The 12,895-nt window shown below is 33.5% G+C and overlaps 2 protein-coding genes across 5 annotated transcripts; one reads left to right on the forward strand and one right to left on the reverse strand.

The window, feature by feature from the left end:
- Positions 1-4,795: 4,795 nt before the first annotated feature.
- On the forward strand, positions 4,796-8,689 carry LOC108469135 (uncharacterized). Of its 4 annotated transcripts, none has more exons than XM_053025282.1 (11): positions 4,796-5,010; positions 5,248-5,319; positions 5,418-5,488; positions 6,017-6,134; positions 6,214-6,288; positions 6,406-6,520; positions 6,619-6,676; positions 6,762-6,833; positions 7,101-7,231; positions 7,302-7,425; positions 8,157-8,689. In XM_053025282.1, exons 1-11 carry the CDS (start codon positions 5,008-5,010, stop codon positions 8,233-8,235), a joined length of 918 nt encoding a protein of 305 aa, XP_052881242.1. In that variant the 5' UTR covers positions 4,796-5,007; the 3' UTR covers positions 8,236-8,689. The 4 variants fall into 4 exon arrangements, with proteins under 4 accessions (XP_052881242.1, XP_017625513.1, XP_052881243.1 ...); XM_017770024.2 differs by having other exon boundaries at positions 6,056-6,134; XM_053025283.1 differs by lacking the exon at positions 5,248-5,319.
- A 1,398-nt stretch (positions 8,690-10,087) lies between these two features.
- Positions 10,088-11,599, reverse strand: LOC108468121 (probable xyloglucan endotransglucosylase/hydrolase protein 6). Its single transcript, XM_017768978.2, has 4 exons — positions 11,354-11,599; positions 11,171-11,271; positions 10,904-11,100; positions 10,088-10,817 (listed from the first exon to the last, which is right to left on the reverse strand). The coding sequence occupies exons 1-4, from the start codon at positions 11,535-11,537 to the stop codon at positions 10,427-10,429; spliced, it is 873 nt and encodes a 290-aa protein (XP_017624467.1). The 5' UTR covers positions 11,538-11,599; the 3' UTR covers positions 10,088-10,426.
- Positions 11,600-12,895: the final 1,296 nt, after the last annotated feature.

The raw sequence follows: 12,895 nt of genomic DNA on the forward strand, positions 1-12,895 counted from the left end.
AACAGGACAGAAAAAGAAAAAAAAACAAATACAATATTTGTAATCAACCGGCTATAAAAGCCGAATAAACAGATTGTAATGAACACAGAGAAAATACGAAGAACAAAAAAGGTTAAAAGGAAAAGGTGATTCATTTTCCTTTTTTTTTTTATATTCAAAAAATAGAATAAAAATAGAACTTTTTTGTACTTGTTCACCGTCGCTATGAGGTCGTCATCTCCGATGAAAGATGACTCTTTTTCTGATGAAAAGGTTTTTCGAAACCCAAAAATCAAAGGGTTCTTTGAGGATTTTTACGATCTTTGATGAATTTTTGGAAAGATTGACCCTAGATTTGGATTCTGGGAGCTGAAACGGTCAAAAGGAAAGTCACTTTGAGGATTTCGGCCACCAGACCTCAATGCTAGTTGAGAAAAAAAAAAGGGGCTCAAATTGTTTTCTTTTTTAAAAACTAAAACTGAAAAAATAGGATTTTCCGGCAGATCTTTTGAAGCTTTTGAAGGGACGTTATGTAATATCCTGATTTTGGGCCTAGTCAGAATAGTGGTTTCGTGACCACAAAATCCGAGATAGAAATAATTATTTTATGATTATTTTAAGGTCTATGATATGATTGCATGATTGTGTGAAAATTTCGTGAAGAAATTTTATGCATAAAGTGCTTAATTTGAAATTTGGGACTAAATTGAATAAATTGCAAAACTTGTGTTCTAGAAGTATTTTGCATAAAATTGAATTAGATTATTAATTAGAGGTCCTTAAAGAGTAATTTTACCAATTTCTAAGTCTATGGACAAAATTAGGACATGGAAGGAATTTTGGAAAGTTTAGTAGTAAGGGCATTTTGGTCATTTAGGGTAAAATGAATTAAAATACAAAATTAAAAGCCAATTTTGCTCATCTTCAACCCCATGGCCGAATATAGCAAGGAGAAACCATGGCTATGGTTTTCAAGCTTCAAGCTCGATTGTAAGTCCGTTCTAGCCTCGTTTTAATGATTTTTACGTTTTTGGAGTCCGTAGCTCGATTTAGCTTATGCTAGCAATAATTTAACCTAGGGTTTATATTTGGAAAAATACCCATAGGTGAAATTTGTGTATTTTGGTGTTTTATGATAGAATATGAGGTTTTAAATTATGTTAGACAACTTGTACTACTCGGTTTTAAGTGAAAACAAGCAAAAGGGCTTAATCGGTAAAAATACCTAATAGTCATAAGTACATGTTAGAGTGAGAATTTGATGTTGCCATAGAAGGAAAAATGATCAGCATGTCATAAAACATAAGAAAATAGGCTAAATTTTAATTTACGAGCTTTGGGGCAAAAGTGTAAATATGCAAAAGTTTAGGGCAAAATTGTAATTTTTCCAAAATATGATTTTGGGTCAATTTGAATAATGTGAGTCCTAATTAGACTATATTTTAAATGATAGAGCAAGGAAAACTGAAATTGGGCTAAAATGGGGAAAATACCAAGTTGTGGACGAAATGGTAAAATAGCCATTTTCGCATACGAGGTAAGTTCATATGTAAATGTTGGTAACATAGTTATTATTTTAAATATTTTAATGTTTTTTAAATGATATGATAATTATTATGAAATATTATACTTGTGATAATTGTTTGATAATATGTCAAATTATGTGATATACTTGGAAAATATGAAATACTACCGAGTATCGGTATCGGCATTCCGTAGAAGATGGTTGAGACACATGATTGGGAAAAGGTCCGTTGAACCTTAGGAATGGATTAGGATACAAGTGACATGTCACTGGGATATTTGGGCATCCGAACTCGTTGAGTTGAGTCCGAGTTCACTTATGGATGCGAGCGTCCGAACTCGTTGAGTTGAGTCCGAGTTCGTGAGATGTAACTAGGCATCCGAACTCGTTGAGTTGAGTCCGAGTTCACTTATGGATGCGAACGCCCGAGCTCGTTGAGTTGAGTCCGAGTTCACTTATGGGCGGGTTACATGGTAGCTTGGCTACATATGTGGCACTTATGTGCAAACTTTCCACGTATCCGAATTATATTCCGATATGTTCAACGGGTAAAGTTCTACTCAAATGGAGGAAAACTCAAGATGAAAGGGACGTATTGGTAAGTGTTGTGAAATGGATAATTTGAACAGGTATGTACCTAACCCTCGGGTTGAAAACTCGATATAACAACAATATGGTAAGATGATAAATGAAAAGGTGATATGAATGTCTTGGTGATGATTATGCAAATGATGTTTTATGTTTGCTTATATGGTTATGTTACTTGCTATTTGCATGTGAGCTTACTAAGCATTTATGCTTACTCCCTCCTTTTCATTCCTTGTAGTGTTGACAAGCCAGCTCGGAAATCGGAAACGGTCGGAGGCACGCTCACACTATCCGTATACCATCTTGGCATAATGGCTTGTATATTTTGAGTATGGCATGTATAGCATTATAATCATTTTGTATATATGGTCTTATGATATGGTTATTGAGTTGTATGGAAATAGAAATGCTTGGTAATGATTAGCCATTGGAATGGCTAATCATGATCATATTTGGTATTATGTATGTCAAATTGCTAGCTAATCCATGGAAACCATGAAATAGGTAAAATTTACCATAAAATAGATTCAGACAGCAGCAGTGACGTGAGTTTAAAAATCACTAAAAATAGTAGAAATGGAATTAAATAATGAATAAGTTATGGAATCGAAGCTTGATGAGTCTATTTTCATATGGAATAAGCGAAACAGGTATATGAGCTATATTTTATGAGATGTTTAAATTTTTGTGAAACAGGGCCAGAGCGATTTCTGGATCCCCTGTTATGACTTTGGAAATTCACCATAAATTTTATAAAGATAATTAGAAGTCACGATTTATATGTACAGATTCCTTATTGAGTCTAGTTTTATTAGAGACAAACAGCATAGTCATTGAAGGTCTGTATAGGGAGATATCTGATTCGTAATACACAGAGGTCAGAGTAGTTGAACCCTGAAACAGGGGAGACTTTAACTAATAAACTGTACTAATTGGCCTAACCAAAAATTCTAGAAAAAAAATTAGTAGATATATATATGAGTCTAGTTTCAGGAAAAATTTACGGAATTGGATTTCGAGTTTTGTAACTCGAGATATGATTTTTAAAGCGACTGTGATGCAGTTAGCCAGCTTGTCTGTAAATTTTAAAATGAATTGTATGAGCTGTTTAATTAATGAATTAAGTCCGTTAACACCTCGTGTTCGACTCCGGAAACGGTCTTGGCTACGGGGTGTTATACGTTAGCAGTTAAAATAACTGTTGATTGTCTTGGTATGATGTTTGATCAATCTGTCAAGGATACTGCTTAGGTTCGAAGCTTACCGCATTTGGTGTAAAGGGAGAAAGGAAATTGACAAAACATCCTAACTACCAGTACAAACATGACCAAAGCTTCAATTACTTTTTTTTTTTGAATTATTCATGTCTGTTTATAGTTTATGTTCGAGGTTCATGATAGCCCCTCCTAACATTATCATCTTATTTCGAATCTCATAATTATCACCAAACAGGTGGGGAATCCTAATAACTATCAACATACGCGGCCACTTTCTACTGTTTCTACACCTATTCCAGTTTCCATTCAATTTCTTATCTACCAACAAACGAAAGTATCAATCTAACTTGTTGTTTGTGAATTAAAATAAAATTTTTAAATTAAACCTTAATATTGCAACTTATTTCAATTTAGTTGAAAATTAGCCCTCAACACTGATTAGGCATTTTGAAACTGTAGGTACAATATTAGAACAAACCTTAAAGTACAAGGGGCTATCATGCCATTATCCCTTTATTTTTTTAAATTAGGACCAAATTGAAATAATTTGCAATACTGAGGGTTTTTTTTTAAAAATCATGACTAAATTGACACAATATATAAAAGTTGAGGGCTAAATTTATTATTTTTAAGCTGCCAACTCACCCTTCCAATAAATAGTTAACGTTACTTAATGGAAAATAACCCAAAAAACAAACCCAATTAATTGGGTGACCAAAAAGGAAATTGGCACATAGCTAAGTGACCTATGGTTTAGTTTACCCATTAATATATAATTGAGTCTTAGATCAATTAACGTGTTAGTAATATAATAATTTGAAAGATGTAGATTCAAATACGCCAGATGTGTAATACCTTTTACTTTAAAGATTGAAGACTTATAAATAATTTTAATTTTGTAAAATGACAAAATAAAATGAAAAGTACTTAGATAATTTTAACATCTAATTTTTATTAAAAAAACTAATGAAATAAAAATTTATATAAGTAGATTGACATGTTTAAGGTTTAAACTATTTATTTAAATTTAAATGTGAATCTGAAATTTGAAAAGGTTTTACAAAAATCTCGTTTAAAATATAAACGTGTTTAAGTTTCAATATCTAAAATTGAAGTAAGACATGTTTTTAGGGCTGGCAAGGGCCTAGCCACCCTAAAATGGAATTTTTTTTATTTTAGCCCTTTAAAATTTTAAATTAATAAAGGTAAAATTATACTCTGGCCCTCCAAAAATGATAAAATTTTGATTTAATCCTTTTAAAATTACATTTTTACTATCATAAAAATTATAATTTAATTTTGACATCTTAAAAAAATTTTCTGGCTTCGCCCCACGTGTTTTCAAGTTTATGATATGTAATTTAATTTTATTTCATATATTATTTAATTTATACCATAGAAAAAAAATTAAATATATTAATTATTTATGTTAAATATTAAATATAATAATTATATTAAAAAAACAAATAACATATGCATAGGCCCGATCCACAGCCGATCCGATGCCGGTCCATCAAGTAAAGAATCTAAATACTTTCGCGCCTAAACCAACCAGAAAACAGCGCCAAAGAGGGGCAAAGCAGAAACGCCTGAAACCGCCGCTACAAACGCTGCTCAAGCCGCCGTCACCATACCAGCACCAGCCAAACGTTAACGGAGCGTTTCCCGTTCTTTCTTCTCCTTAGAGAAGAGGAGCTAATGGTAATTTTATTTTCTTTCAGCGCTTTCTTGTTGCCCACTTGTGTTGCTTGATCTTCACAATTTTTGATGAATTGTTTGTGAAGATGCCTGAAAGAATTTAGGGTCTTATGCTTTCTGGTATTCAAACTTTATCGTTTAATAGATATAAATGTAGACATAAAATAATCAAAACCAATTTGGTTGGCTTGAAATTACTAGACATATTTATTTTGCTATTGAGTCCTTTTTTGCTTGCAGGAAGTTAATCAACAGGCTAGATGTAGAGAGTTGGCTAAATCGTCCTCATTTTATAGTACAGTTTACTCTGAGGTCATTTAAATTTTTTTTTCCCTTTATATTTATTCTAATGTCAACCATTTTATTGGTTTTGTTTGGTTTCTCTTGATGAGTTACTTTTATTTGTACAGATAGAAGAGGTTGGATGGGAGCATTTGGTGAGGGCCGGAGGAGACCTAAGTTTCCTTATTTTTCGTGTTTTGTAAGTACACTTTTGATTGTATTGACAATCCATCTAATATGGGAAAGTTTTTGGAGCATTAGATTTTGTAGTAAACAGCTAGTGCAACTTCCAGGGTTAGTCACCTAATCATGATAATCCTTTGGTTTTCTGCAAACGAATGGAACCTGTATATTTTCTTAGGATGGTGATGATAATCTGGGTTATGTAACTAACCTGCAATATCCAGCTTGGTGCTGTCTTTAATTGTTCTTACTGTATCCATTACTAGCTCTTTTTGTACTCCATTCTTATCAATGTTATAGTCATGTACTTTTATATCTTTAATATGGTATTGATACAGAATTGGCTATATCTGAAACCTAAAGGCTTGAATATATTTTCTGAAAATTGATAAACAGTTGATATTGGAGTTATAAAATCCTCAGTACACCATATATCTCTATATACCTGTTAAGATGTTTCTATTGTCGAACTTCGGTATTGGTATTGTAACCCTCTGTAGTTTTGTTCTCCTTTTATATTTCATGTTATCCTCTTTGTTCCTAGTTGCTATCCTGTTATCCTTCTTGTATATTTCGGTGCTAGAGATAAGAAGGGAAGAGTGCATGTTATGGAAATTCAATTGGATAAAGCTTATCCTAGAGTTCCTCCAATGGTTTCAGCGGTTTGTCTCCTATCTTTTTGGTCTTAATTTTTCCAATGTAGTCCTACAGGTGTTTTATCTTACTCTGCTTTGTTCTCAGGATGTTCCCTATGTCTTCAATTTAAAATGGTCAATGAACTCGAGACTGAAAAACTTGGTACAACAGTTTGAGAAGGTATTTGCTTCGACATTTTTGAACCCAATGTAATTCTATTCTGCTTCAGAACATATTTTTGGTGCCATGGCATGTTTAACTATTATTAGAACTTAGGTGTTTTCTCTTTGTATCCAGCATCTGGAGAAGCTTCAAGCATTCTGGTCTACTTTGGATGAAATTGACAGGTCCCTTCAGATTGTTGATTCAAAGCAAGCATCTCGAGCCATTCCGAGTCGCCAAATCCACGTAGGTGAGTCATTACTTCATACCGTCTTCTTTTATGTACATTAAAATTTTCTTGCCCCCTCCTTTATTACTGAACACAAGGTTTAACTATTTGCTACTCAGGAAATGGTTGCTTCATCATATTGTTCATCGATAACAATGATCCTAGATCATTACCAGAGTAAGAATTCATATAAAATTATATTAAAAGCTGCTAGCAAGTTGGTTTTGTTCAGTATGAATAACGAATATTTACGTGTTTGTAGGTGTCGTTTTATGGGTTTAGGTAATACTGTGAACTCCTTGAGAAAGACATGGAAAAGAAATGTTGATAAATGGTATGCCCTTGAGTCTCATCTTAAATTTTTAACTTTTGTACTAGTGAAGTGAACGTAAGGTTAACAGTGGAGGAAGAAAATTACCGAGTCGCGTAATTTTCTGCATGCAATCTGTTAATTCCTTCTCTAGAAACAGAGAATGCCTGGAATTGGAGCCTTGAAGTCTTCCATCTAATTTAAGAGGATAGAAGCTTATAACATCGTGTTGTATAAGGGGTAGATTTCATTCCATTGTACTAACTTTACATAGTCTGATTAATTGTTTAGGGAGAGGGACAAAGCCTTTTTAGAAAATCTTGAGTGTCTTTTGAACACCCAATTGCCAAGGCTTGCTGATGCAGAGACCAACAATCATCTAGATGAATGTGGAATCTGTTATGCTCAATATCTCCCCATTGGTAATGCTTCACATGCTTTAGATGTCTCTGAACTATTGTTTTGAGACTTAATTCTCAAATGTTCCTGTAGGTGATGAGCTTGGACCTCAGACTGGAAGTGCAACTGATTACACTTGTGAGAATAACAGTTGTAGTAAGGCTTTCCACAGCATGTGCCTACTGGACTGGTTAAGGTCGATCACGACGACAAGGCAGTATGTGGAGCTCTTAGTGTACTTGTATCTTTTAATCTACACTGTGTCGGAGTATAATTTTATTCCTGTCCACTATGTGCTGTGATCAATTCAAAATTAATTGCTTGCGGAATTTCCTGCTTTTGGCATTGGGCTACCTGTCTACCTGAATGATCAAACCTGCAAACAAGTTGGGTCACTTGATACTCGTCTATGTGTCCTCCTTTATATCTTATTGATACAACTAGTAGCCTTTAGTAGAGGTAGGATCGACCGTTACTGGCCTCATATTTTTCAGTTGCAACTATGTATGGTAGCACTATTTCTGGAGTCTGATCAAGACGGACCTACATGAAAGTTGAAGGGGCTATGTTTTTCCAAGCTTTTGAAGGCACTAGTACATTATCCAAAACGTTGTCCAATAAATTGTCGGAGCTACTTTTGTCCGTTAGACTAAATGGTGTGTTAAGGTTTGCTAAGATAGTGATATAGTGCCTTTTTCTCTTTTTACCTTTTGTGTGTGTCGTTTGGCAAATGACCCTTCAAGTTATATGATTCATGGTACTTGACTTTTCATTCATAGTAAACCGGGTTGCCTTTGAATTTGCCTTATTGCTTGTACATACCTCACATTCAAATTAGCTTTGATTATTTGCAATTAGTTTATGAAAAGATATTAGCACAAACTTATCTTCAATTTCGTCCGTGGCAACTTGGTTGCTTGATTTATGGTTGTGAATCTTGTGTTGCAGGTCATTCAATGTTCTGTTTGGAAATTGTCCTTATTGCTCAGAGCCAATTGCAGTGAAAATCAATGCCACAAATAATTAAAGATCTTATAAGTCATAATCTATGATCCTAAGCTGATCCATCCTGTCCCGGAGAACCCTTTCACGAGCAGAAGAGGCGTGTGAATTTCAATTACTGCCAAAGCAGCAAAACTCTGAAGATTAAAGCTTCTCTTGTCCATGCAGGTACCTAAAACCAATTCCGTTTTGCTGAAATAAGAAGCATTCAATGTAGGTTTGTGCCCACTAGCACTATACAATTACCTTATGGCCAACAATGATTTGTGGCATTCCCTTCTTTATGTTTTGTCCTGACTTATCTAAGGCATTATTTACTTTGATCAAAAGTGTTTCACTTGATTGGTAGAGTTTCCTTGAATATTAGATTCTTTGTCCCAACACATTCATTTCTTTGCCACTGGTATGTCATATTCCAACAATATGTTACCTCTATTAAATGACTGCTTTTAGCTGGAATTCAAGCATGTTTTGTTTCACTCGTTATTCCAACATATTGGCTGCAATGACAGAACACAAAGTTCAAATTACTAAATAATTCACACTTGGGACTTCTTGCATGGGAATTTATTCATGTTTAAATATGGACTAATGAGAATGGAGTTGTGGAAGATATTGTAGCTTTGCTGCGGCATCAAAGGATGGCCCTTTCTCTCTTAGCTTTAATGGTGTTTGCCTCCAGAAGGCAATCAATTGGGGGTCATATGAGAATTTATGCCTAGTGGGGACCTAGACTGTAAAAATCCTAGTAAATAACCCTAGACTGCCAAGTTGTTTATTTCCTTGAGGATGTGAGCTGTCATCATGAATTATAATTTATAACCCCTTTGTTGTGCTCAATGACCAAAAAGGTGCGTATCTAAAATTCTTTTCTCTATCCCCATTATTTTATACTTTACTAAATTATCAAATTAAACGACCAAAAGATTTAGCGAATCGCACTTGAAAATTTTCCTCCTTTATCCATGAGCCATTAATGGTAAAATTTTGATGATTTCAACTAAAATTTCATTTAATTTTAAAATAATTTTTTTATAAATATAATTTTATATAATTTTTAACCGTATCTTGTACCATAATGTAATACATATTTACATATTTGGTTCACTTAACTCGTAATATAAACTCAATTAAAAATTAATTAACAATTTTATCTATTTTACAAAATAATAAATATTATTAGGAGATTATTTTTATTTCTTCTTATAAAATCTAGGAAAATCAATCTAAATCTAAAATAAATCTAGAAAAAATTAAATCTAAAACACTAAAGTCTTCAAACCTTTAATTTTATTATTTCAATCAAAATTTTATTTATTTTTATAAATTTAATTTTCACATAATTAAGCTTGTTATAATATGGTATATCCTAAAATTCATAGACCTAAGCATAAAAGAAATAATTATAAATGTAAAATTCAAATAAACATTTATTAAATATCACCTTTAAAAGTGATTGTATTAAATAATTGAAAGAGAATTATTTCAAAGTACAAAATTTTTGTTTCTCCAAGAAAATAAATTAAATATGGATTTGGATGGACAGTGCACGGTTAGTTTACTTTTTTTATCTCATACTATAGTATCATTATAGTATCTAATCTCACCGTTATCGTTGTTTTTACACTAACTACAAATAAATGCAACGTCTATCTAAACCCACCTTAATTGATTCCAAACAAAAAATATGGTATTAGAAGTGAAGGATGCGAGGAGTATCCCTTCACACTGGGACCATTATGAGCTTTTTATGCACTTCGGGGACGACCAAAATGAGCCAAATTCTAGCCAAACATTTAAAGTGAATAACAGGAAAAACCAAAACAAAAGGGGACCATTCTGAAAATCAATTGAAAGCCAATTACTTCAAACACTAATTTTGAATTTCTAACATTCACTCTTTCCTTGTTTTCATCAACCCGTAAAATGAAGCAGCAAGTAGTTTTGTCTTAGGCCTGCAAACTCTGAATTGGATAATACAATAATAATAATAATAAATACAAGTTTTAAAATCAAATATTTGCACACCCGATCACAATTTATTTCCCTTTATAACCCCAATTTTTGCATGGCCCTCTTATAGCATATACATATAGCTATTATGGTACAAAGGGAGGCATATACATCAAAGTTTATATGACAAGAAACATATTGGTATATCAAATATTCTGGACAGTTCAGTTGGATATGGAATAATGGGAACTCTTGATAGTACTTCATATACCTGCCATGCACTCCGGTGGGGTGACCGGGTACCGAGACTTGTCGGTGCAGTAATCGTAGATCATGTGGTTCATCCGAACCCACCTGTATCTCCTAGCTTCCATGGCATTAAGAGCTTGATAAGCAGTACCTTCCCACCAGTTCCTAGGGTTACTAGCACAATTTGCTGGCCCTGGAACTGGACACCCTTCAATGTCAAAATCCTTGTAATAAGCCAAAAATGGTGCTTTGCTCCAATCAATTTTCTCAAGTCCTCCCCTTGTTGCCCAATCATCAGCTTCCCATAGAGTCGAATATACCCCCATAGGTTGAAATTTTGGGTATGGGATGTTTTTTGCTTCATTGTTCTTGTATACTCTTATTGGCACTTCATCTACATAAAACCTGTTAAGAAAAACCACCCAAATGGTCAAATTTTAATGTCATATATGCTTATTAATGTCACATTTATAGCTAGATACTGGACTTACACAATATGATGATGGTTCCACATAATTGTGTATGTATGGAAATCAGCAGCTGGATCAAACCAGAGGTTAACCCTTTGTTCTCTATCACCTTTACCATGAGCATATATGTTGGTTTGGACCGTGTATGGTTTCCCAGTTCGGTTTCCCAAGAATTCGAAATCTAGCTCGTCTCTTACAGTGTCCGTATCAGAATTCATCTGCAATACCAGACTACAATGAAAAACCGATTAAAGGATAAAAGTTATGTCGGTAGGTAGCTTTACGTACGTAAAAGGCGGTGACGGTTCCGGCCGAGTCACCGGGGATAAGCTTGATCTTCATGCTGACACGTCCAAACAAATACTGTCTTTTGGAAGCAAATCCACAGCCTATAAAACAAAATGAATTAACAACACATTATCGAAGGGTTAACACATTTAATCATTGATTATTATTTTTAAAAAGTTAAACCTGAATTTTGGTCTAGAATAAGTTGAATGGCCCTCCCTCCATCGATTTGCTTGATATGGGAATCGGACCAAGTGATTCTAAAATCTTCGAGGAAAGTGGTGGGTCGTCCCGAAACCGAGATCGAACATGCAAGGAAACAAGAGAAGATGAAAAGAAAAGCACTGCTTAGAGTTGCCATTGTCATCAATGTTTTGAACTTAGAAGATTAAATTGTGGTGAATATGTGTATATGTGTATGCATGTATATATATAGGTGGGAGAGATTAAGGTTGATGTAGACCGCTGCATTGAAATAGAAAGTGCCATCATAAGTTTAGCTTTCGATACAGCTAATGGCAAGCCGTCTTTAGGCCCTACATACCCCCCAACTGTGCTCTAATTTTGCCCTTTGGGAACCTAATCTTAATGCTTCCACTTCATAACTTTCTCTTTGTTTTTGTTTTCATTCTCCAACCTAACAAGAAAAAGGGATCACCTATATTGAAATTTTACAATTGAATTGATCGTATATGTATTGTTTGTCATGATCCATCATCATCACATGAAAATTTGATTAATTTTATATATGGATGGATAATTTTCCATCTCATGAAATTGATATGGTATGAAGGTGGTGTAGAAAAGGATTGAAGACCAATGAGGTGTGCCTAAAAGTTTGAGTCAAATAGGGTTTGGACTGAAGTTCACAAAGGCAGTTTCATTCAATATTGCTTATCTAATATATCTGTGAACAGCTTAGATTGATATTGAACGGCCGGTTGGCCGGATCCGCCGAGTTACATGCCCCACCATTAAGTTTTTTGGGGTCTAATCTTAAACTCTGGTCAATTCGACAGGCCAAACTGGAAAACAATCAATATACCAATTTAGATAAAAGAGTTAGATAGATTTTAGAGTGAAGCACTTAAAATCGAATTTGAACCGTAAGCCGGTTGAACTATTTTTTAATGTTTTTAGTCCAAATTAATGGTCCAAATCGAGAAAAAAATATCAACCGGCAAAATCCAAATACTTAAGTATATCAACCCAACCCACCCTAATACTTAAAATAATAATTATTATTAAGAAAAAAAAAGAGAGGAGAAAAACTAACATAAATCGAAGTGTGATTATTGTTATTTATTTGTGTTTATAAAATTTTGTTTTTAATTTTGTCAAAATTTTACCTATTTTTCAAATTTCTTTAATTTTGGACCAATCGAATTAAAATTTGGCGATTTGATTAGTTCAATCACCAATCCAATTCTGGAAACATTGGGGTAGGGGTTGTCTTATTTTCATATTGATATAGTAGACGTCGATAAAAATAAGAAAAATAAGAACACATGAATTTTTTCAACAAGTGACGAGATTCGAGTCACACAATTTCTAACACATATTAACATGGCTAACTCTTCTAGAAAAGCTTTTAAATGTTAATTGAAAACTTTCCCAACTCAAATAAAAAAATCTTAAATTCAAAATGACTCAAATCCTAATTATTAACCTAAACTTAAAATAACATAAATAAATAACTCGAAATAACTTAACTCAAAAATTCAC

Source organism: Gossypium arboreum, chromosome 2, assembly GCF_025698485.1.
Source record: "Gossypium arboreum isolate Shixiya-1 chromosome 2, ASM2569848v2, whole genome shotgun sequence".
Taxonomy (NCBI): domain Eukaryota; kingdom Viridiplantae; phylum Streptophyta; class Magnoliopsida; order Malvales; family Malvaceae; genus Gossypium; species Gossypium arboreum.

Bases quoted from the DNA above. Each gene is read 5' to 3' on its own strand.
- LOC108469135 (XM_053025282.1), top strand. The intron at 6,289-6,405 runs GTATTTGCTTCG...CTTTGTATCCAG, and splicing joins TGGTACAACAGTTTGAGAAG to CATCTGGAGAAGCTTCAAGC. The intron at 6,834-7,100 runs GTATGCCCTTGA...TTAATTGTTTAG, and splicing joins AAAAGAAATGTTGATAAATG to GGAGAGGGACAAAGCCTTTT.
- LOC108468121 (XM_017768978.2), bottom strand. From the start codon at position 11,537: ATGACAATGGCAACTCTAAGCAGTGCTTTTCTTTTCATCTTCTCTTGT. The intron at 11,272-11,353 runs GTTTAACTTTTT...TTTGTTTTATAG, and splicing joins TATTCTAGACCAAAATTCAG to GCTGTGGATTTGCTTCCAAA. The intron at 10,818-10,903 runs GTAAGTCCAGTA...TTTTCTTAACAG, and splicing joins TGGAACCATCATCATATTGT to GTTTTATGTAGATGAAGTGC.